The sequence below is a fragment of the Anomaloglossus baeobatrachus genome, chromosome 4 (genome assembly GCF_048569485.1).
Source record: "Anomaloglossus baeobatrachus isolate aAnoBae1 chromosome 4, aAnoBae1.hap1, whole genome shotgun sequence".
Lineage (NCBI taxonomy): Eukaryota > Metazoa > Chordata > Amphibia > Anura > Aromobatidae > Anomaloglossus > Anomaloglossus baeobatrachus.
This window is the reverse complement of record NC_134356.1, coordinates 676113165-676138013: the sequence shown is the minus strand read 5'-3', so window position 1 is coordinate 676138013 and position 24849 is coordinate 676113165. Positions and strand designations below refer to the sequence as shown.

The 24849-nt window shown below is 53.0% G+C and overlaps 1 protein-coding gene across 1 annotated transcript in view; it reads right to left on the bottom strand.

Annotated features, from left to right (window-relative positions):
- STAG3 (STAG3 cohesin complex component) overlaps positions 1 to 24849 on the bottom strand; it is a 550068-nt gene that overhangs the window by 385619 nt on the left and 139600 nt on the right. Inside the window, 2 exon segments of the mRNA XM_075346684.1 lie at positions 15207 to 15411; positions 24563 to 24639. Coding sequence (XP_075202799.1) covers positions 15207 to 15411; positions 24563 to 24639 — 282 coding nt within the window.

The window sequence follows — 24849 nt, the reverse complement described above, 5'->3', positions numbered from 1 at the left end:
TTGGGACAGTAAGTCTGGTCGATCTGGTAGTGCCCACGGTTGGCCGACCGTGAGATGCCACAGATCCGGATACCACGCCCTCCTTGGCCAGTCTGGAGCGACGAGTATGACGCGGCTGCAGTCGGATCTGATCTTGCGTAGCACTCTGGGCAAGAGTGCCAGAGGTGGAAACACATAAGGGAGCCGGAACTGCGACCAATCTTGCACTAAGGCGTCTGCCGCCAGAGCTCTGTGATCGCGAGACCGTGCCATGAAGGTTGGGACCTTGTGGTTGTGCCGGGACGCCATTAGGTCGACGTCCGGCCTTCCCCAACGGTGACAGATTTCCTGAAACACGTCCGGGTGAAGGGACCATTCCCCTGCGTCCATGCCCTGGCGACTGAGGAAGTCTGCTTCCTAGTTTTCTACGCCGGGGATGTGAACTGCGGATATGGTGGAGGCCGTGGCTTCCACCCACATCAGAATCCGCCGGACTTCCTGGAAGGCTTGCCGACTGCGTGTCCCCCCTTGGTGGTTGATGTATGCCACCGCTGTGGAGGTGTCCGATTGAATTCGGATCTGCCTTCCTTCCAGCCACTGCTGGAAGGCTAGTAGGGCAAGATACACTGCTCTGATTACCAGAACATTGATCTGAAGGGTGGACTCCTGCTGAGTCCACGTACCCTGAGCCCTGTGGTGGAGGAAAACTGCTCCCCACCCTGACAGACTCGCGTCTGTCGTGACCACCGCCCAAGACGGTGGTAGGAAGGATCTTCCCTGTGATAATGAGGTGGGAAGAAGCCACCATTGCAGAGAGTCCTTGCCGTCTGTGAAAGGGATACTTTCCTGATCAGGGATGTTGACTTCCCGTCCCATTGGCGGAGAATGTCCCATTGAAGTGGACGCAGATGAAACTGCGCAAACGGAACCGCTTCCATTGCCGCCACCATCTTCCCGAGGAAGTGCATGAGGCGTCTTAAGGAGTGCGACTGACCTAGAAGGAGAGTCTGCACCCCTGTCTGTAGTGACCGCTGCTTGTCCAGCGGAAGCTTCACTATCGCTGAGAGGGTATGAAACTCCATGCCAAGATACGTTAGTGATTGGGTCGTGACAGGTTTGACTTTGAGAAGTTGATGATCCACCCGAACGTCTGGAGAGTCTCCAGCGCAACATTCAGTCTGAGTTGGCATGCCTCTTGAGAGGGTGCCTTGACAAGTAGATCGTCCAAGTAAGGGATCACAGAGTGTCCCTGTGAGCGCAAGACTGCTACCACTGCCGCCATGATCTTGGTGAACACCCGTGGGGCTGTCGCCAGACCAAATGGCAGAGCTACGAACTGAAGATGGTCGTCTCCTATCACGAAACGTAGACGAAACATTGGTGCTCTGTAGCAATCGGCACGTGGAGATAAGCATCTTTGATGTCTATTGATGCTAGGAAATTTCCTTGAGACATTGAGGCAATGACGGAGCGGAGGGTATCATCCGGAACCGCCTGGCCTCCACGTGCTTGTTGAGCAGTTTTAGGTCCAGAACGGAACGGAAAGAGCCATCCTTTTTTGGCACCACAACCAGATTGGAGGAAAACCGTGTCTTGTTCCTGAAGAGGAACAGGGATTACCACTCCTTCTGCCTGCAGAAGAGCATCGGCTCGGTGGGGAGGTGGGGACGTTCTGAAGAATCGAGTCGGAGGACGAGAACAGAACTCTGTCCTGTGCACGTGGGCACACTGTCCCTCACCCACCGGTCTGGGACCTGTGGCAGCTAAATGTCGCCAAAGGCGAGCGAGTCTGCCATCAACCGCGGATGCGGAGAGATGAGAGAGCTGAGAGTCATGAGGAGACCGCCTTGGTAGCGGTTCCTCCGGCTGCCTTCCTTGGGCGTGATTGAGCCCGGCCGGAAGCTGAGCCCCTCTGAGGCTTTTCAGCCCTTTTGGACGAGGACAATTGGGACCTGCCCGAGCCTGGGAAGGACCGAAACCTCGACTGTCCTTCCAGGACAGCATTAATAGGGTAAGTCGCAATGCAGACATTGCGAGGTTACGGACGCCCCTGCGGCACAGAAGTACATGTGCTCAAGACCAGCTGCGCAAGAACAGCTGAAAAGCTTAGGGTGCCCATACGGCTGTGAATGCCGGAGCAACCGACCCGCCGATAGCCTCATAGACAGATTTCAACCAGAGTCCCTCTGTCTGTCAATGGCATCTTGAAGTGAAGTCCCATCTCCACTGCAACTATGGCTCTAGCTGCAAGCCTGGAGATTGGAGAATCCACCTTTGGACCCTGGGTCCAGCGCTTTACCACGTCAGGGGGGAAGGGATAACGTGTATCATTAATACGTTTGGAGAAAACGCTTTTCTGGGAAGCGTGGTGTTCCTGGACTGCTTCTCTGAAGTCAGCGTGGCCAGAACAATACTCAATATACGTTTGAGCTACTGAAATGGGACTTCTCCTGCTGTTTGAGCTGAGGGAGAAGAAGGGAATTTTGTTACTTACCGTAAATTCCTTTTCTTCTAGCTCTTATTGGGAGACCCAGACGATTGGGGTATAGCTACTGCCCTCTGGAGGCCACACAAAGCACTACATTAAAAGTGCAAGGCCCCTCCTCCTCTGGCTATACCCCCCCGTGGTATCACGGGTACTCCAGTTTTAGTGCCAAAGCAAGAAGGAGGAAGCCAACAACTGGTTTAAACAAATTAACTCCGAGTAACATCGGAGAACTGAAAAACCGTTCAACATGAACAACATGTGTACCCGCAAACAGCAAAAACAATCCCGAAGGACAACAGGGCGGGTGCTGGGTCTCCCAATAAGAGCTAGAAGAAAAGGAATTTACGGTAAGTAACAAAATTCCCTTCTTCTTCAGCGCTCTATTGGGAGACCCAGACGATTGGGACGTCCAAAAGCTGTCCCTGGGTGGGTAAAGAAATACCTCATGTTAGAGCTGTAAAACAGCCCCCCCCTACGGGGATGTCACTGCCGCTTGCAGGACTCTTCTACCTAAGCTGGCATCCGCCGAAGCATAGGTATGCACCTGATAATGCTTGGTGAAAGTGTGCAGACTCGACCAGGTAGCTGCCTGACACACCTGTTGAGCCGAAGCCTGGTGCCGTAATGCCCAGGACGCACCCACGGCTCTGGTTGAGTGGGCTTTTAGCCCTGAAGGAACCGGAAGCCCAGCAGAACGGTAGGCCTCTAAAATTGGTTCTTTGATCCATCGAGCCAAGGTGACTTTAGAAGCCTGCAACCCCTTGCGCGGACCGGCGACAAGGACAAAAAGTGCATCGGAACGGCGTATGGGCGCCGTGCGGGAAATGTAGATCCTGAGTGCTCTCACCAGATCTAGCAAACGCAAGTCCTTTTCATACCGGTGAACCGGATGAGGATAAAAGGAAGGCAAGGATATATCCTGATTAAGATGAAACGAGGATACGACCTTAGGGAGAAACTCCGGAATGGGGCGCAGCACTACCTTGTCCTGATGGAACACCAAGAAGGGAGCCTTGGATGACAGAGCTGCCAGCTCAGACACTCGCCGGAGCGATGTGATCGCAACAAGAAACGCCACTTTCTGTGACAGGCGAGAAAAAGAAACTTCTTTGAGAGGCTCGAAGGGCGGTTTCTGGAGAGCCACTAGTACTCTGTTCAGATCCCATGGATCCAACGGCCGCTTGTACGGGGGCACAATATGACAGACCCCCTGCAGGAACGTGCGCACCTTAGGAAGACGTGCTAGACGCTTCTGAAAAAACACGGATAGTGCCGAGACTTGCCCTTTAAGAGAGCTGAGCGACAAGCCCTTTTCCAACCCTGATTGCAGGAAAGATAGAAAGGTGGGCAATGCAAATGGCCAGGGAGACACTCCCTGAGCAGAGCACCAGGTTAAGAAAATCTTCCACGTTCTGTGGTAGATCTTAGCAGAAGTTGCCTTCCTAGCTTGTCTCATTGTGGCTACCACTCCCTGGGATAAGCCTGTTGACGATAGGATCCAGGACTCAATGGCCACACAGTCAGGTTCAGGGCCGCAGAATTCTGATGGAAAAACGGCCCTTGAGACAGCAGGTCTGGACGGTCTGGAAGTGACCACGGTCGGCCGACCGTGAGATGCCACAGATCCGGATACCACGATCTCCTCGGCCAGTCTGGGGCGACGAGTATGATGCGGCTGCAATCGGATCTGATTTTGCGTAGTACTCTGGGCAAGAGTGCCAGAGGCGGGAATACATATGGGAGGCGGAACTGCGACCAATCTTGCACCAAGGCGTCTGCCGCCAGCGCTCTTTGATCGCGCGACCGCGCCATGAATGCCGGGACCTTGTTGTTGTGCCGAGACGCCATTAGGTCGACGTCCGGCACTCCCCAGCGGCGACAGATTTCTTGAAACACGTCCGGGTGAAGGGACCATTCCCCTGGGTCCATACCCTGGCGACTGAGGAAGTCTGCTTCCCAGTTTTCTACGCCTGGGATGTGAACCGCGGAGATGGTGGATGCTGTGTCCTCCACCCAATTCAGAATGCGCCGGACTTCCTGAAAGGCTTGCCGGCTGCGCGTCCCTCCTTGGTGGTTGATGTATGCCACCGCTGTGGAGTTGTCCGACTGGATTCGGATCTGCTTTCCTTCCAGCCACTGTTGAAAGGCTAGTAGGGCAAGATACACTGCCCTGATTTCCAGAACATTGATCTGAAGGGTGGACTCTTGCGGAGTCCACGTCCCCTGAGCCCTGTGGTGTAGAAACACTGCTCCCCACCCCGACAGACTCGCATCTGTCGTGACCACTGCCCAGGATGGGGGCAGGAAGGATCTTCCCTGAGACAATGAGGTGGGAAGGAGCCACCATTGTAGAGAGTCCTTGGCCGTCTGGGAAAGAGAGACTTTCCTGTCTAGGGAAGTCGTCTTCCCGTCCCATTGGCGGAGAATGTCCCATTGAAGTGGACGCAGATGAAACTGCGCAAAGGGAACTGCTTCCATGGCTGCCACCATCTTCCCTAGGAAGTGCATGAGGCGTCGTAAGGGGTGCGGCTGGCCCTGAAGGAGAGATTGCACCCCTGTCTGTAGGGACCGCTGCTTGTTTAGCGGAAGCTTCACTCTCGCTGCTCGAGTATGGAACTCCATGCCAAGATACGTTAGTGACTGTGTCGGTGACAGATTTGACTTTGGAAAGTTGATGATCCATCCAAAAGTCTGGAGAGTCTCCAGCGTAGCTTGTAGACTGAGTTGGCATGCCTCTTGAGAGGGTGCCTTGACAAGTAGATCGTCTAGGTAAGGGATCACCGAGTGTCCTTGAGAGTGCAAGACTGCTACCACCGCCGCCATGACCTTGGTGAAGACCCGGGGGGCTGTCGCCAGACCGAATGGCAGAGCTGTGAACTGAAGATGGTCGTCTCCTATCACAAAACGTAGAAAACGTTGATGTTCTGTAGCAATTGGCACGTGGAGATAAGCATCTTTGATGTCTATTGAGGCAAGGAAGTCTCCTTGAGACATTGAGGCAATGACAGAACGGAGGGTTTCCATCCGGAACCGTCTGGCGTGTACATGTTTGTTGAGCAGTTTTAGGTCCAGAACAGGACGGAATGAGCCGTCCTTTTTTGGCACCACAAAGAGATTGGAGTAAAACCCTCTCCCTTGTTCCTGAGACGGTACAGGAACCACTACTCCTTCCGCTCTTAGGGAGTCCACCGCCTGCCGCAGGACATCTACACGGTCTGGGTGTGGGGAGGTTCTGAAGAACCGAGCTGGAGGACGAGAACTGAACTCGATTCTGTACCCGCGCGACAAAATGTCTGTCACCCACCGGTCTTTGACCTGTGACATCCAAGTGTCGTAAAAGCGGGAGAGCCTGCCCCCGACCGGTGATGCGGAGGGAGGGGACTGTAAGTCATGAGGTAGCCGCCTTGGAAGCGGTTCCTCCATTTGCTTTCTTGGGGCGTGAATGAGCCCGCCAGGAATCTGAGTTTCTTTGCGTCCTCTGAGTCCCTTTGGACGAGGAGAATTGTGTTTTGCCCGAACCTCGAAAGGACTGAAACTTCTGCTGCCACTTTCTCTGCTGAGGTTTGTTTGATCTGGGCTGGGGTAAAGAGGAGTCTTTACCCTTGGACTGTTTAATGATGTCAGCTAATGGCTCGCCAAACAGTCTTTCTCTAGACAAAGGCAAGCTGGTTAAACATTTTTTGGAACCAGCATCTGCTTTCCAGTCCTTTAACCACAATGCCCTGCGCAAAACTACCGAATTGGCAGACGCCATTGAGGTGCGGCTGGTAGATTCTAGGACCGCATTGATAGCGTAAGACGCAAACGCGGACATCTGCGAGGTAAGGGACGCCACTTGCGGCACCGCTGGATGTAAGATAGCATCCACTTTTGCTAAACCAGCTGAAATAGCTTGGAGTGCCCATACGGCTGCGAATGCTGGAGCAAACGACGCGCCGATAGCTTCATAGACAGATTTTAACCAAAGGTCCATCTGTCTGTCATTGGCATCCTTAAGTGAAGCGCCATCCTCCACTGCAACTATGGATCTAGCTGCAAGCTTGGAAATCGGGGGGTCCACCTTTGGACACTGGGTCCAGCGCTTGACCACATCAGGGGGGAAAGGATAACGTGTATCCTTAGAACGTTTAGAGAAACGCTTTTCTGGATGAGCGTCGTGTTTCTGGATTGATTCTCTGAAGTCAGAGTGATCCAACAGAGCACTTAATTTACGCTTGGGATAGAGGAAACGAAATTTTTCCTGCTCTGCCGCTGCCTCTTCTGCTGAAGGGGTTGGGGGAGAAATATCTAACAGCCTATTGATGGCTGAGATAAGATCGTTTACCATGGCGTCCCCATCCGGGGTATCCAGATTGAGAGGGGTTCCAGGATTAGACTCCTGATCACTCTCTTCAGACACATCACAGGGAGACTGATTGCGCTGAGACCCTGAGCAGTGTGATGACGTTGAGGGTCTTTCCCAGCGAGCCCGCTTGGGGTGGCTGGGGCAATCATCTGAGTCAGTATACTCATCCTGAGAAGCCGGGGACTCCCTTGCAGTCTGGATTAAATCCAACTGCGGAGGAATAGAGGACATAGACCTCGCCGTGTCCATAGACTGAGCCCCAGGCATGGATTGCAAAGTTTCCAGGATTTTTGCCATAGTCACCGACATATTAACCGCAAAAACTGCAAAGTCTGACCCTGACACCGGGGCAGGACTTACAGGCGTCTCAGCCTGGGTCACTATCTCTCCTGACTCCGGCTGGCGAAGCAGCACCGGATCTGAGCATTGCACACAATGGGGGTCCTTGGAGCCTGCTGGTAGAGCAGCCCCACATGCAGCACACACAGTGGGCACAGCCCTAGCCTTGGCAGCTTTGCGTCTTGTGGATGACATGCTGCTGCTTCCTCAGAGCGATCTGGGGTATTCAGCCAGGAAGCGACCTCACAGTGCAAGAAATCAATAAATATCTATGTCCAGTGACACAATACACTAACATACACTGAGGCACTAGAGGGGCCAGCTGAAAAGCCGCTTACCGCCCGCTTAAGAGCGGGTGTGTGGTCTTCCAAAGCCCCTCAGTCTAGGTCTCCCAGAGCCTTGCGTCCTTCCTCCAGCCAGACATGCATGTAATGGCTGCCGGCGTCCTGAGAGAAGAAGGGGGGCGGGCCCTGGGCGTTCCTGACCAAGAGCGGGAAGCCTGCTTCCCTCTGTGCCTAGTGTGAGGGCTGGAGCATGTAAATCAGGCTCCAGCCCTCCTCGCTGCCGTGAAACAGCGTCTCTCCCCTACCCTGATTGACAGGGTGGGGGCGGGAACGATCGGAGCTGCCGGCGTCCTAGGCCCAAAAGCCGGGGACTAGAGTTATAAACGCCGCCGCCGTAAAAGCGCGGTCGGCGTATCCCCGGCGCACCACAAGTCACAGCAGCGCCGCCCGGTCCAGTGAGGGTCGGCGCTGCGTTCCCAGAACACAAAGTCCCCCAGATAACTGTAGGAACACCAGCTCAGTGTACGGTCCCCGGCGCACTACAACACCCAGCCAGCCCGGAGTGTGTGTGTGCCTGCCGGGGACACAGAGTACCTGTATGATGCAGGGCCCGGTCCCTGATGGTACTCCTGCTCCGTATCCATCAGGTTCTAATGGGTCTGTGGATGGAGCCCGGCGTCAGAGCTATGAGGCCGGCAGGATCCCACTTCCACAGAACCCCCAAGGGGATGTGGAAGGAAAACAGCATGTCAGGCTCCAGCCCTGTACCAGCAATAGGTACCTCAACCTTACAACACCATCCAGGGGTGAGAAGGGAGCATGCTGGGAACACTATATGTGTCCTCTTTTCTTCCATCCGAACTAGTCAGCAGCTACTGCTGACTAAAATCTGTGGAGCTATGCATGGAATGTCTGACCTCCTTCGCACACAAAGCTAAAACTGGAGTACCCGTGATACCACGGGGGGGGTATAGCCAGAGGAGGAGGGGCCTTGCACTTTTAATGTAGTGCTTTGTGTGGCCTCCAGAGGGCAGTAGCTATACCCCAATCGTCTGGGTCTCCCAATAGAGCGCTGAAGAAAGATCCAACATTCCATTGATGGACGCTATAGGATCATCCCTTATGGCGTCACCATCCGGTGTATCCGGATTGAGAGCGGTGTCAGGATCAAAGTCCTGATGAGCTACGTCTGCCTCATCATACAGAGAGTCTCCCTGGGACCCCCCCGGAGCACCGATTTTATTCCAGATGAGGGTGGCCAGGGAGCAATGATCCAGATTGCCCATGGCCTGTCCGGACTGCAAGTCTCTATCCCAATGCAACTCCGTCCCTGTCCTTGGACAGGGTTGAGAGGTGGTTCCTTTGGCCACGTCAAGTAGAGACCCCGGCTGACCAAGTGCTACAGGGGAGCATTGCACACAATGGGGTTCAGTGCCGTGGAACAGTATCTGCAGTAGAAACAGCAACGAAAGCCTGTGTTGCTTATATGTTGCTGCCGACTAGCCATCTAGGAGTATAGAGCCAAGAATGGCGACCGTACAGTGCAATGTATAGCATACAAGCATAAAGTACAAATGAACACTGCAGCACATGTAATACAAGCAGCATAGAAAGCCTGTGCCTTGGCACCCCTGCTTTTCTGCTGCTGTAGACTAGCCATCTAGGGGAATATCGCCCAGAATAGCGACCATACAGTGCAATGTATAGCATACAAGCATAAGTACAAATGAACACTGCAGCACCTGCAATACAAGCAGCATTGAAAAAAACCTGTGCCTCAGCACCCTTGCTTTTCTGCTGCTGTAGTCTAGCCATTCTATGGGGAATATAGCCAAGACTAGCGACCGTACAGTGGAGTGTATAGCATACAAGCATAATACACATGAACACTTCAGTACGTGCAATACAAGCAGCATAGAAAGCCTGTGCCTTAGCACCCCTGCTTTCCTGCTGCTGATGTGTCGCCATCTAAGAGGGCATATAGCCAAAAATAGCGACCTATGCAGTGTAAGCATAAAATACAAAGGACAAATGCGGTATTTAGTGTCAGCACTTCAGGTGCCGCTTACCGCCCGCCTATAAGCGGGTGTGTGGTCGCCCTAGTCCTGTGCCTGGTTGCCCAGAGTCCGTTCTCTCAGCTCGGACTGCAGTAATGGCTGCCGGCGTCCTTCTCCAGCTCGTGTGAGTAGGGGCGGGCCGTGGGCGTGCCCCAAGTCAGAGCGGGAAACCAGCGTCCCACAGTGTCCAGTGAGAGGGCTGGAGCATGTAAATAAGGCTCCAGCCCTCGGCGCTGCTGATTGTACAGCGTCTCTCCCCTACCCTGATTGACAGGGTGGGGGCGGGAACGAAGCGGAGCTAGGCCGCAAAAGCCGGGGACTGGATTTATAAGCGCCGCCGCCGTAAAAGCGCGGTCGGCGCTAAGTCCCCGGCGCACTACAAGTCCCAGCCGCGCCGCCGCTCCCGGAGCGTCCGGCGCGGTATTCCCAATACATAAAGTCACTCAGCTAGGCTGCAGTGACTGTAACCCTTTACTGTCCCCGGCGCACTAGCACACCCAGCAAGTCTGGAGTGTGCTGTGCCTGTGTGTACGGGGACACAGAGTACCTGAATGGTGCAGGGCCATGTCCCTGAACGGTACCCAGCTCCGTATCCAGCAGGTTCAATGGGTCTGTGGATGGAGCCCGGCCTCAGGGCTTTGGGGCCGGTAAGATCCCACTTCCTCAGAGCCCCTCAGGGGGATGTGGAAGGAAAACAGCATGTGGGCTCCAGCCTCCGTACCAGCAATAGGTACCTCAACCTTACAAACCACAAGCGGGGTGAGAAGGGAGCATGCTGGGGGCCCTATATGGGCCCTCTTTTCTTCCATCCGATATAGTCAGCAGCTACTGCTGACTAAACAGTGGAGCTATGCGTGGATGTCTGACCTCCTTCGCACAAAGCAGAAAAACTGGTGAGCCAGTGATCCCACTGGGGGTGTATAGCCAGAAGGGGAGGGGCCTTACACTTTTTAGTGTAATGCTTTGTGTGGCCTCCGGAGGCAGTAGCTATACACCCAATCGTCTGGGTCTCCCAATGGAGCGCCGAAGAAAAACTGCTCCCCACCCTGACAGACTCGCGTCCGTCGTGACTAATGCCCAGGATGGGGGTAGGAAGGATCTTCCCTGTGATAAAGAGGTGGGAAGAAGCCACCACTGCAAAGAGTCCTTGGTCGTCTGGGACAGGGAGACTTCCCTGTCCAGGGATGTTGACTTCCCGTCCCATTGGCGGAGAATGTCCCACTGAAGTGGGCGCAGATGAAACTGCGCAAACGGGACTGCCTCCATTGCTGCCACCATCTTCCCTAGGAAGTGCATGAGGCGCCTCAAGGGGTGCGACTGACCTTGAAGGAGAGACTGCACCCCTGTCTGTAGCGACCGCTGCTTGTCCAGCGGAAGCTTCACTATCGCTGAGAGAGTATGAAACTCCATGCCAAGATACGTTAGTGATTGGGTCGGTGACAGATTGGACTTTGAAAAGTTGATGATCCACCCGAAAGTCTGGAGAGTCTCCAGCGCAACATTCAGGCTGAGTTGGCATGCCCCTTGAGAGGGTGCTTTGACAAGCAGATCGTCTAAGTAAGGGATCACCGAGTGTCCCTGAGAGTGCAAGATTGCTACCACTGCCGCCATGACCTTGGTGAAAACCCGTGGGGCTGTCGCCAGACCAAATGGCAGAGCTACGAATTGTAGATGGTCGTCTCCTATCACGAAACGTAGAAAGCGTTGGTGCTCTGTAGCAATCGGCACGTGGAGATAAGCATCTTTGATGTCTATTGATGCAAGGAAATCTCCTTGAGACATTGAGGCAATGACGGAGCGGAGGGATTCCATCCGGAACCGCCTTGCGTTCACATGCTTGTTGAGCAGTTTTAGGTCCAGAACAGGACGGAATGAGCCGTCCTTTTTTGGCACCACAAAGAGATTGGAGTAAAAACCTTGCCCTTGTTCCTGAAGAGGAACAGGGATCACCACTCCTTCTGCTCTTAGAGAGCCCACCGCCTGCAGAAGGGCATCTGCTCGGTCGGGATGTGGGGAAGTTCTGAAGAACCGAGGCGGAGGACGAGAACTGAACTCTATCCTGTACCCGTGAGACAGAATGTCTCTCACCCAACGGTCTTTGACCTGTGGCAGCCAAATGTCGCAAAAGCGGGAGAGCCTGCCACCGACCGAGGATGCGGAGAGAGGAGGCCGAAAGTCATGAGGTAGCCGGCTTGGAAGCGGCTCCTCCGGTTGCTTTCTTGGGGCGTGAGTGAGCCCGCCAGGCATCTGAGCTCCTTTGCTCCTTCTGAGTCCCTTTGGACGAGGAGAATTGGGGCTTGCCCGAGCCTCGAAAGGACCGAAACCTCGACTGCCACTTCCTCTGCTGAGGTTTGCTTGATCTGGGCTGGGGTAAGGAGGAGTCCTTACCCTTGGACTGTTTAATGATTTCAGCCAATTGCTCACCAAACAGTCTGTCTCCAGATAGCGGCAAGCTGGTTAAACATTTCTTGGAAGCAGAATCTGCTTTCCATTCCTTTAACCACAAGGCTCTGCGCAAAACCACAGAGTTGGCAGACGCCATTGAGGTACGGCTCGTAGAGTCCAGTACCGCATTGATAGCGTATGTCGCAAACGCAGACATTTGCGTAGTTAAGGACGCCACTTGCGGCACTGCTGGACGTATGAAAGAGTCCACCTGTGCCAGACCAGCGGAAATAGCTTGGAGTGCCCACACGGCCGCGAATGCTGGAGCAAACGACGCGCCGATAGCTTCATAGACAGATTTCAACCACAGGTCCATCTGTCTGTCATTGGCATCTTTAAGTGAAGCCCCATCCTCCACTGCAACTATGGATCTAGCCGCAAGCCTGGATATTGGGGGATCCACCTTTGGACACTGGGTCCAGCGTTTGACCACGTCAGGGGGAAAGGGATAACGTGTATCCTTAAGACGTTTGGAAAAACGCTTGTCTGGATAAGCATGATGTTTCTGGACTGATTCTCTGAAGTCAGAGTGGTCCAGAAAAGTACTCAATTTACGCTTGGGATACCGGAAATGGAACTTCTCCTGCTGTGCAGCTGCCTCCTCTGCTGAAGGGGCTGGGGGAGAAATATCCAACAGTCTATTGATGGCCGCTATAAGGTCATTTACCATTGCATCACCATCAGGGGTATCTAGATTGAGAGCGGTGTCAGGATTAGACTCCTGATCACCCACCTCTGTCTCCTCACACAGGGACTCTTCTCGTTGAGACCCTGACCAGTGTGATGACGTCGAGGGTCTTTCCCAGCGAGCCCGCTTAGGCTGCCTGGGACTGTCATCCGAGTCAGAGTCTTCAGCCTGTGATGCCTGGGACCCCCTTGAAGTACGGATTAGTTCCAACTGAGGGGGACCGGGGAGCATAGACACAGCAGTGTCCATGGTCTGAGAAACTGGCCTGGACTGCAAGGTCTCCAGGATTTTTGTCATAGTCACAGACATCTTATCAGCCAAAATTGCAAATTCTGTCCCCGTCACCGGGGCAGGGTTCACAGGCGTCTCTGCCTGGGCCACTACTACCATAGGCTCTGGCTGCCGAAGTGGCACAGGGATTGAACATTGCACACAATGGGGGTCATTGGAGCCTGCCGGTAGATTAGCCCCACCTGCGACACAAGCAGTGCATACCGCCCGTGCCTTGGCACCCTTGCGTTTTGCGGATGACATGTTGTTGTCTCCTCAGAGCAATATAGGGTATAAGCCAAGAAGCGACCGTACAGTGCAATATCAATATATATGGTACAGGGAAAAAATGCACCAAAAAACACTGTGGCACTAGTGGGGCCAGCACTTATGTGCAGCTTACCGCCCGCAGAAACGCGGGTGTGTGGTCAGCAGAGTCCCTTGTCTGGGTCCCCCAGAGCCTGTGTCCTTTCTCCAGCCAGACTGCATGCAGGAATGGCTGCCGGCGTCCTGTGGAGAGGGGCGGGCCCTGGGCGTGTTGAGACCAAGAGCGGGAAACCTGCGCCCCACTGTGCTCAGTGAGAGGGCTGGAGTATGTAAATAAGACTCCAGCCCTCAGCGCTGACTATGGAACAGCGTCTCTCCCTTCCCCTGATTGACAGGGTGGGGGCGGGAACGAAGCGGAGCTAGGCCGCAAAAGCCGGGGACTAGATTTATGAGCGCTGCCGCCGTAAAAGCGCGGTCAGCGCGAGTCCCCGGCGCACTACAAGTCCCAGCCGCGCCGGCCGCTCCGGGAGTTCCTAACACATAAAATCACTCAGCTAAGCTGCAGTGACTCTAACCCGAGCGCGCAGCGCTACTGTCCCCGGCGCACTAGCACACCCAGCAAGTCTGGAGTGTGCGTGGCCTGTCTGTGCGGGGACACAGAGTACCTGAATGTTGCAGGGCCTTGTCCCTGACGGTACTCAGCTCCTCCAGCAGGTTCTCTGGGTCTGTGGATGGAGCCCGGCCTCAGGGTTTGGGGGCCGGTAAGATCCCACTTCCACAGAGCCCCTCAGGGGGATGGGGAAGGAAAACAGCATGTGGGCTCCAGCCTCCGTACCCGCAATGGGTACCTCAACCTTACAAACCACAAGTGGGGTGAGAAGGGAGCATGCTGGGGGCCCTATATGGGCCCTCTTTTCTTCCATCCGATATAGTCAGCAGCTACTGCTGACTAAACAGTGGAGCTATGCGTGGATGTCTGACCTCCTTCGCACAAAGCTTGAAAACTGAGCATCCCGTGTTCCCACGGGGGGTGTATAGCCAGAAGGGGAGGGGCCTTACACTTTTTAGTGTAATGCTTTGTGTGGCCTCCGGAGGCAGTAGCTATACACCCAATCGTCTGGGTCTCCCAATGGAGCGCCGAAGAAAAGATGGAGGTCTGCGTCCCTGTTTAGACTTTCGTGCGTTAAATCAAATTACTATACTTGACCCTTATCCTCTTTCGCTCATCCCTGATTTTATTGGAGCAGAAACTCTCCAAATACTCTTCAAATACTTAAAATATGGTTCTTAAAAAAAAAAGTGCTCCCCATGGAATTAGTTCAGTATGGCAATACGGCCCTTGGCCCAAAAAATATTCTGCACCCCTGGTCTAATGTGAGGACAGGATAATGAAATATATTGGGTTGCAGATACACAGGAAATCTACAGCATCAGATCTTCATATCCACCAGCGTCCTCCAAACATGACGAGCGGCCGGTCACAGGACAGACAGGTTGGGGACATTTCTTCTGTTGGTTTTAATCAAGATAATTAACAGGCAAAAAAAAAAAAATGGACAAACCAAAGTCAGAAGGAGGAGGAGAAGGTGTCTGCGGCAGAGAGGAGCGAAATCCTGAGAGTCCAGAAGAACAGATGGTGGAGGAGAAATAGTGAAGGATTTATGGCAATAGTGCTGGATCTTCCTGCAAACTCATCTCGTATCAATCAAAGGGAAACTGGGCAACATCATGGGGGAGGGAAACACTTCGACAGCATGCACCAAGAAAAGAAAATACAGATCTTACAGGAAAAAGGTTGATTATTCAGAGCATGGGGAAGATAGGCTTGTGCTACACTCTCCGGAGACCCCCGACAAACACCTAGAACCGTGAATGAAGTTCCAAAAAGACATCACCATGAGAGAACTACAAGCCGACTGCTTTGTTTTCTACATTTCTTGCCAAAACTCAAAGGATTCAGAGAAAAATAGAAGATTCCCCACTGGTGTATCACATACCCTGCCCCCGCCGTATGCAGGCAATCACAGGGCTGAAGCCAACTCACCTGCAAATGTGCTGGTATGTCGGAAGGCGCGTACTTGGGAGTCTGAGAGTCCAGTGATAAAGGAGATGAGTATGTCCATGAAAACCCCATCATAGATGACGTTGTACTGACAGCAGATGACCAAAGTGTCCAGAAACTCTCCAAAGTTCACCCTGAACTTCTTCCACGTCTTGGTGCTGAGTGACAGAGGATAGTCTGCCGAGTCCTGGGGAAGTAAACATCCATATTACATATGTATTACTGTGCATTAATATGGTAAACTGTCCTTTGGATTTTTGTACTCACCATAAAATTCTTTTCTTATTGGATTCAGTAAGCGGATACAAGATCGTGGTATACGCTCAGTAACTAGGAGGCTGGAAAAAGATCGAGGTATACGCTCAGTAACTAGGAGGCTGGAAAAAGATCGTGGTATACGCCCAGTAACTAGGAGGCTAGAAAAAGATCGAGGTATACGCTCAGTAACTAGGAGGCGCGGCGCTTGCTGGAAAAAGATCGCGGTATACGCTCAGTAACTAGGAGGCGTGGCGCTTCCTGGAAAAAGATCGAGGTATACACTCAGTAACTAGGAGGCGCGGCGCTTGCTGGAAAAAGATCGCGGTATACGCTCAGTAACTAGGAGGCTGGAAAAAGATCGAGGTATACGCTCAGTAACTAGGAGGCTGGAAAAAGATCGAGGTATACGCTCAGTAACTAGGAGGCTGGAAAAAGATCGTGGTATATGCTCAGTAACTAGGAGGCGCGGCACTTGCTGGAAAAAGATCATGGTATGCGCTCAGTAACTAGGAGGCGCGGCACTTGCTGGAAAAAGATCGTGGTATACGCTCAGTAACTAGGAGGCGCGGCACTTGCTGGAAAAAGATCGCGGTATACGCTCAGTAACTAGGAGGCGCGGCGCTTGCTGGAAAAAGATTGTGGTATACGCTCAGTAACTAGGAGGCGCGGCGCTTGCTGGAAAAAGATCGTGGTATACGCTCAGTAACTAGGAGGCGCGGCGCTTGCTGGAAAAAGATCGTGGTATACGCTCAGTAACTAGGAGGCGCGGCCACTTGCTGGAAAAAGATCGTGGTATACGCTCAGTAACTAGGAGGCGCGGCGCTTACTGGAAAAAGATCGCGGTATAGGCTCAGTAACTAGGAGGCGCGGCGCTTCCTGGAAAAAGATCGTGGTATACGCTCAGTAACTAGGAGGCGCGGCGCTTCCTGGAAAAAGATCGTGGTATACGCTCAGTAACTAGGAGGTGCGGCGCTTCCTGGAAAAAGATCGTGGTATACGCTCAGTAACTAGGAGGCGCGGCGCTTGCTGGAAAAAGATCGTGGTATACGCTCAGTAACTAGGAGGCGCGGCGCTTGCTGGAAAAAGATCGTGTAATATGCTCAGTAACTAGGAGGCACAGCACTTGCTGGAAAAGAAGGGAATTTTGTTTACTTACCGTAAATTCCTTTTCTTCTAGCTCCAATTGGGAGACCCAGACAATTGGGTGTATAGCTATGCCTCCGGAGGCCACACAAAGTATTACACTAAAAGTGTAAAGCCCCTCCCCTTCAGCCTATACACCCCCCGTGCTGCCACGGGCTCATCAGTTTTGGTGCAAAAGCCCGAAGGAGGAAAAAATTATAAACTGGTTTAAAGTAAATTCAATCCGAAGGAATATCGGAGAACTGAAACCATTCAACATGAACAACATGTGTATACAAAAACAGGGGCGGGTGCTGGGTCTCCCAATTGGAGCTAGAAGAAAAGGAATTTACGGTAAGTAAACAAAATTCCCTTCTTCTTTGTCGCTCCTTATTGGGAGACCCAGACAATTGGGACGTCCAAAAGCAGTCCCTGGGTGGGTAAATAATACCTCATAATAGAGCCGTAACGGCTCCGTCCTACAGGTGGGCAACTGCCGCCTGAAGGACTCGCCTACCTAGGCTGGCATCTGCCGAAGCATAGGTATGCACCTGATAGTGTTTCGTGAAAGTGTGCAGGCTCGACCAGGTAGCTGCCTGACACACCTGCTGAGCCGTAGCCTGGTGTCGCAAGGCCCAGGACGCTCCCACGGCCCTGGTAGAATGGGCCTTCAGTCCTGAGGGAACCGGAAGCCCCGAGGAACGGTAAGCTTCGAGAATTGGTTCCTTGATCCACCGAGCCAGGGTTGACTTGGAAGCTTGTGTCCCTTTACGCTGGCCAGCGACAAGGACAAAGAGTGCATCCGAGCGGCCCAGGGGCGCCGTACGAGAAATGTAGAGTCTGAGTGCTCTCACCAGATCTAACAAGTGCAAATCCTTTTCACATTGGTGAACTGGATGAGGACAAAACGAGGGTAAGGAGATGTCCTGATTGAGATGAAAAGTGGGCAAGGCAAATGGCCAGGGAGAAAATCCCTGAGCAGAGCACCACGACAGGAATATTTTCCACGTCCTGTGGTAGATCTTGGCGGACGTTGGTTTCCTAGCCTGTCTCATAGTGGCAATGACCTCTTGAGATAATCCTGAAGACGCTAGGATCCAGGACTCAATGGCCACACAGTCAGGTTGAGGGCCGCAGAATTCAGATGGAAAAACGGCCCTTGAGACAGCAAATCTGGTCGGTCTGGCAGTGCCCACGGTTCGCCGACCGTGAGATGCCACAGATCCGGGTACCACGACCTCCTCGGCCAGTCTAGAGCGACGAGGATGACGCGGCGGTAGTCGGCCCTGATCTTGCGTAACACTCTGGGCAACAGTGACAGAGGAGGAAACACATAAGGAAGCCGAAACTGCGACCAATCCTGAACTAAGGCGTCTGCCGCCAGAGCTCTGTGATCTTGAGATCGAGCCATGAATGTTGGGACCTTGTTGTTGTGCCGTGACGCCATTAGGTCGACGTCCGGCATCCCCCAGCGGCAACAGATCTCCTGAAACACGTCCGGGTGAAGGGACCATTCCCCTGCGTCCATGCCCTGGCGACTGAGAAAGTCTGCTTCCCAGTTTTCTACGCCCGGGATGTGAACTGCGGATATGGTGGATGCTGTGGCTTCCACCCACAGCAGAATCCGCCGGACTTCCTGGAAGGCTTGCCGACTGCGTGTCCCACCTTGGTGGTTGATGTAAGCCACCGCTGTGGAGTTGTCCGACTGAATTCGGATCTGCTTGCCTTCCAGCCACTGCTGGAACGCTTTTAGGGCAAGATACACTGCCCTGATCTCCAGAACATTGATCTGAAGTGAGGACTCTTGCTGAGTCCACGTACCCTGAGCCCTGTGGTGGAGAAAAACTGCTCCCCACCCTGACAGACTCGCGTCCGTCGTGACCACCGCCCAGGATGGGGGTAGGAAGGATTTCCCCTTCGATAATGAGGTGGGAAAAGGCCACCACCGAAGGGAAGCTTTGGTTGCCTGAGAGAGGGAGACGTTCCTGTCTAGGGACGTCGGCATCCTGTCCCACTTGCGTAGGATGTCCCATTGAAGTGGACGCAGGTGAAACTGCGCGAAAGGGACTGCTTCCATTGCTGCCACCATCTTCCCCAGGAAGTGCATGAGGCGCCTCAAGGGGTGTGACCGACCTTGAAGGAGAGATTGCACCCCTGTCTGTAGTGAACGCAGTTTGTCCAGCGGAAGCTTCACTATCGCTGGAAGAGTATGAAACTCCATGCCAAGATATGTCAGCGATTGGACCGGTGTCAGATTTGACTTTGGAAAATTGATGATCCACCCGAAACTCTGGAGAATCTCCAGAGTAACGTTGATGCTGTGTTGGCATGCCTCTTGAGAGGGTGCCTTGACCAGCAGATCGTCTAAGTAAGGTATCACTGAGTGACCCTGAGAGTGGAGGACCGCAACTACTGTAGCCATGACCTTGGTGAAGACCCGTGGGGCTGTCGCCAGGCCGAACGGCAGTGCCGCGAACTGAAGGTGTTCGTCTCCTATGGCGAAGCGCAAGAAGCGCTGATGCTCTGGAGCAATTGGTACGTGGAGATAAGCATCCTTGATATCGATCGATGCTAGGAAATCTCCTTGGGACATTGAGGCGATGACGGAGCGGAGGGATTCCATCCGGAACCGCCTGGTCCTTACGTGTTTGTTGAGCAGTTTTAGGTCCAAAACAGGACGGAAGGACCCGTCCTTCTTTGGAACCACAAACAGGTTGGAGTAGAAACCGTGACCCTGTTGCTGAAGAGGAACCGGGACCACCACTCCTTCTGCCTTCAGAATGCCCACCGCCTGCAGAAGAGCCTTGGCTCGCTCGGGAGGCGGAGATGTTCTGAAGAATCGAGTCGGAGGACGAGAGCTGAACTCTATCCTGTAACCGTGAGACAAAATGTCTCTCACCCAACGGTCTTTTACTTGTGGCAGCCAGGTGTCGCAAAAGCGGGAGAGCCTGCCACCGACCGAGGATGCGGTGTGAGGAGGCCGTAAGTCATGAGGAAGCCGCCTTAGTAGCGGCACCTCCGGCGGTCTTTTTAGGGCGTGATTTAGACCGCCATGCGTCGGAGTTCCTCTGATCCTTCTGCGGCCTTTTGGACGAGGAGAATTGGGACCTGCCCGCACCCCGAAAGGACCGAAACCTCGACTGTCCCCTCCTCTGTTGGGGTGTTTTTGGTTTGGCCTGGGGTAAGGATGTTTCCTTTCCCTTGGATTGTTTGATGATTTCATCCAATCTCTCACCAAACAAACGGTCGCCAGAAAATGGCAATCCAGTTAAGCACTTTTTGGAAGCCGAATCTGCCTTCCCTTCCCGCAGCCACAAGGCCCTGCGTATTGCCACCGAATTGTCGGCTGCAACCGCCGTACGGCTCGCAGAGTCCAGGACAGCATTAATAGCGTAGGACGCAAATGCCGACGTTTGAGAGGTTATGGACGCCACCTGCGGCGCAGACGTACGTGTGAGTGCGTCAATTTGCGCCTGACCAGCTGAGATAGCTTGGAGTGCCCATACGGCTGCGAATGCTGGAGCAAAAGACGCGCCGATAGCTTCATAGATGGATTTCAACCAGAGCTCCATCTGTCTGTCAGTGGCATCCTTGAGTGAAGCTCCATCTTCCACTGCAACTATGGATCTAGCCGCAAGTCTGGAGATTGGAGGATCCACCTTGGGACACTGAGTCCAGCCCTTGACCACGTCAGGGGGGAAAGGGTAACGTGTATCCTTAAGGCGCTTGGAAAAACGCTTATCTGGACAAGCTCGGTGTTTCTGGACTGCCTCTCTGAAGTCAGAGTGGTCCAGAAACATACTCTTTGTGCGCTTGGGAAACCTGAAACGGAATTTCTCCTGCTGAGAGGCTGACTACTCCACTGGAGGAGCTGAGGGAGAAATATCCAACATTTCATTGATGGACGCAATAAGATCATTCACTATGGCGTCCCCATCAGGAGTATCAAGGTTGAGAGCGGCTTCAGGATCAGAATCCTGATCAGCTACCTCCGCTTCATCATACAGAGAGTTCTCCCGCTGAGACCCTGAACATTGTGATGATGTCGAGGGGATATCATAGCGAGCTCGCTTAATCGGTCTGGGGCTGCGGTCCGTGTCAGAGACCTCACCCTGGGATCCATGAGACACCCCGGGAGGACATTGCTGTTCCAACTGAGGGGGACCAGGGGGCAATGATTCCACAGTGCCCCTGGCTTGAGATGCCGACCTGGACTGCAAGGCTTCTAATATCTTAGCCATAGTCTCAGAAAGTCTTTCAGTAAAAACTGCAAACTCCGTCCCTGTCACCTGGACAGTGTTAACAGGTGGTTCTCCCTGGGCCACCCTTAGCAGAGGCTCCGGCTGAGAAAGTGCCACAGGGGCCGAGCATTGCACACAATGAGGGTCAGTGGAACCTGCCGGCAGTATAGCCGTACATGCTGCACAGGCAGCATAGTAAGTCTGTGCTTTGGCACCCTTGCTATTTGTGGACGACATGCTGTTGTCTCCTCTGAGCAATACAGGAGGGTATATAGACAAAAATCAACAGTGCACCATACAGTGTAAAGTATAGTCTATAATCATATAATCTATAAATACACTTCTGCACTAGTGGGGCCAGCACCACAGGTGCTGCTTACCGCCTGCGCAAAGCGGTTGTGTGGGCACCAGAAATCCTGCCTGGGTCTCCCTGAGCTTGTCTCTCCTCTCCAGCGTTAGCAGAGCTGAGAGGAATGGCTGCCGGCGTCCTGAGGAGAGGAGGGAGCCGTGGGCGTGACCCAGAAAAGTGCGGGAACTGGTGCCCCACTGTGCAGAGTGAGGGGGGTGGAGTATGCAAAGCATGCTCCAGCCCTCAGTGCTGCCGTCCTGTACAGCGTCCCGCCCTTCCCCTGATTGGCAGGGCTGGGGGCGGGAAGAAAACGAGACTAGGCCGCAAAAGCCGGGGACTCGAGTTATAAGCGCGGCCGCCGTATAAGCGCGGTCGGCGCGGAAGTCCCCGGCGCACTAACAGTCCCAGCCGCGCCGCAGTGATAACCATGGCAGCGGCGGTCAGCGCGGCAGTCCCCCTACACGAACACACTCAGCGACGCTGAAGTGTGTAATGGCACAAACGCAGTCAGCGCTGCTGTCCCCGGTGCACTAGCACACCCAGCAATGCTGGAGTGTTGCTGTGCGCGGTCCCCACGGGGACACAGAGTACCTCAAAGTAGCAGGGCCATGTCCCTGAACGATACTCGGCTCCTATCCAGCATGGTCCTCAGGAGCTGTGGATGGAGCACGGTCTCCTGTGCCTGGAGACCGAAAGGATCCCACTTCACCCAGAGCCCTAATTGTGGGATGGGGAAGGAAAGCAGCATGTGGGCTCCAGCCTCCGTACCCGCAATGGATACCTCAACCTTAACAACACCGCCGACAAGAGTGGGGTGAGAAGGGAGCATGCTGGGGGCCCTGTTATGGGCCCTCTTTTCTTCCATCCGACATAGTCAGCAGCTGCTGCTGACTAAGCTGTGGAGCTATGCGTGCATGTCTGCCTCCTTCGCACAAAGCATAAAAACTGATGAGCCCGTGGCAGCACGGGGGGTGTATAGGCTGAAGGGGAGGGGCTTTACACTTTTAGTGTAATACTTTGTGTGGCCTCCGGAGGCATAGCTATACACCCAATTGTCTGGGTCTCCCAATAAGGAGCGACAAAGAAAGATCGTGGTATACGCTCAGTAACTAGGAGGCGCGGCGCTTGCTGGAAAAGTGTTGGCCTGCAGTCCCTTGCATCTCCAGGGGTCATCGGCAGAAACCATAGAGTGGATCTTACGTGGCCACTTTGCAGGCATGTGAAACAGAGTCCTGATGCCTGACCACCAAGGAAGGTCTGACCACCATCGGGGAACGAGTGGTTACCCAAAAGGGTGGAGATACAGCATGTCATTGGTTATGTAGGCCTCCCCAATAGCCTGGAAATGGCCATCTTTTCTTTCTTCCACTTCTTCGTGTTCTTCCCGCACTGGTCCTACTATTTCGGGCCGTGAAGCATGTCTGGTAGATGTGTTAGGATGATGAAACTTTACATTTATTCCACATACTCTCCACTCTCACTTCTTACATCAGTATCCAAGTTCTGTAAGCCTAGCAAAAAGAAGGATTATGGTTGTGCCTCAGACCAGTCATCCGTAGCAGCCATGGCATCAGAAATGGTGTGACATTTGGTACCCTTGAGGTGTTTCTTCAGGTTTGGAAACAGATGATAGTCGGAGGGATCTAGATCTGGTGAATCAGGTTGGTGGTCACCAGCTAGAAGCCCAGCTCTGCCAGTTTTGCCGTGGTCGCTTCTGCAGTGTGAGCGGAGACGTTGTCTTCCATTAACAAGATTCCTTTGGACAGCTTGCCGTGCCTTTTGGCCTTCAGAGCGGCCTTCAATTGGTCCAAAAGTTCAGTATAATACCTTGCATTGATGGTGGAACCCTTTTGAAGGTAGTCCACTAGAAGCACGCCCAGACTGCTCCTTGTTTTCAGGCTCATATAAATAAATCCAGGTCTCATCCATAGTGACCAGTCGATCCAGGAAGTTCTTATCAGTTCAGAAACGCTGACAAATGAACCGGGAAGTTTTCACTCGCTGCTTCTCTGATCTGTTGTCAGACATTTCACTTTGCAGATCGCTTCCTCATGTCCAAATGTTCATGGATAATGACACAAACACGTTCACGGGAAATCTCCATGATGTCTGCTATTGCTTTAGTTGAAATTCGTGGATTCTCCAGTATGAGGTTGTGCGCAGCATTGACGATTTCCGGAACAACAACCACTCTCGGACGTCCAGGGCGTTCCTCATCATTGGGGCTGAAGTGGCCAGTTTTAAATTTGGCAACCCAGTTCTTAACTGTGGAATATGAAGGGCATTGATCCCCCAATGCCTGTGACATATCACCATGAATATCCTTCGCAGACTTTCCTTGCAAAAACAAGAATTTTATCCCTCCTCTGAGCTCAGTTGCTGTGAATATAATATATAGACTCCGCTATTGTGTTTTCCCGCGTGTGTAGAACACTGTTGCCATAAGCAAGAAACGCAAAAGTTTGAAAACATATTAGACACATAAGGCTTTCATGTGATGGAACATTCATTACCATAGAAACAAAAAATAAAATCACAAAGCCAAAGACTTATCTGCAGCCCCTTGTACGTCCATGGCAAGATTTCTCCCAATAGTCAGAATTGGTTATTCGTATCAGTCTTCTCTGGTTCTGAGAACCCGAGGCAAGATGGGGACAGACGCTTTTTCATTTTGTTCCACTAGATCTTTCAGTGATTTCTGACAATTTCTCCTCTGGCGGCTCCAGTTTTCTATGTTTTGGAAGAGTCATTCCACAGTTCCAGTCTGGTAAGTTGGCAGAAAATTCCCAGCGATCATGTGCAGTGGAGAAAGTCACTCTCCTGTGCTTTTTTTACATGTTTACATTGAGCGGCTCAGCACTGATACACTGCGGAGCCGGCTGCTCATACGTGCCAGGGCCGTGGTGACAGCGGCCTCTCACTGTATGGTGAGCAGTTACTGAAGCTCCACCGGCCGAGCCTCTAGGACTGCAAACGTGAGGCTGCTGAGAAGAATAAGGCTCATTTCCTCCAGGTAGCTAGCTGGGCTTTAAGAGTCATGGTTTGGAAGCTTTAGAAAGCTATTAGCCTGCATATTAACTCAATATCTCAAGATTTAGTGCCTGTTCACTCTTGATCTTTTTTGACCCTTTACAATAAAATGGAAATGGTGACCTTCTCTCACAGTTACGAAGCATTTTCTGTATTAGCTACACATCGACTATTAGATGGGGTGGGCTGCCCAGCCCCTCTGTAAGGACACCCCTATTCTCCCCTATATCACAGGGTCACCCCTCCTGCACAGTAGAGGGGGCTGTGCTCCTGGAGCTTCTGTTCCAGCGGTTTAATTAAGAACCACAACGTATAAAGTAACTGATTTTGACACTTACTTCAGCAAAGTCTTCCGTTATCTTCCTAATGATGTCGGCATTCTGCATGGTGGCCATCATGGTCCGGGTCACTACACCTGGGAAGGACAGGCATCACATTACAACCCGAGCCACTTTTCCATCATTTACAGATCACGACGTGGCTCCTTTTTAAGAACCACATAATAATGTTGTGGCCTAGATCTGTCTCTGTTGCTTCATTGGTGTAGATGGGAACCAGAGGTGTTGGCTGATGCAGCCGGAAAGATGACACAGGAATCGGCTCCTTCACCTACTGAAAGGAGTTA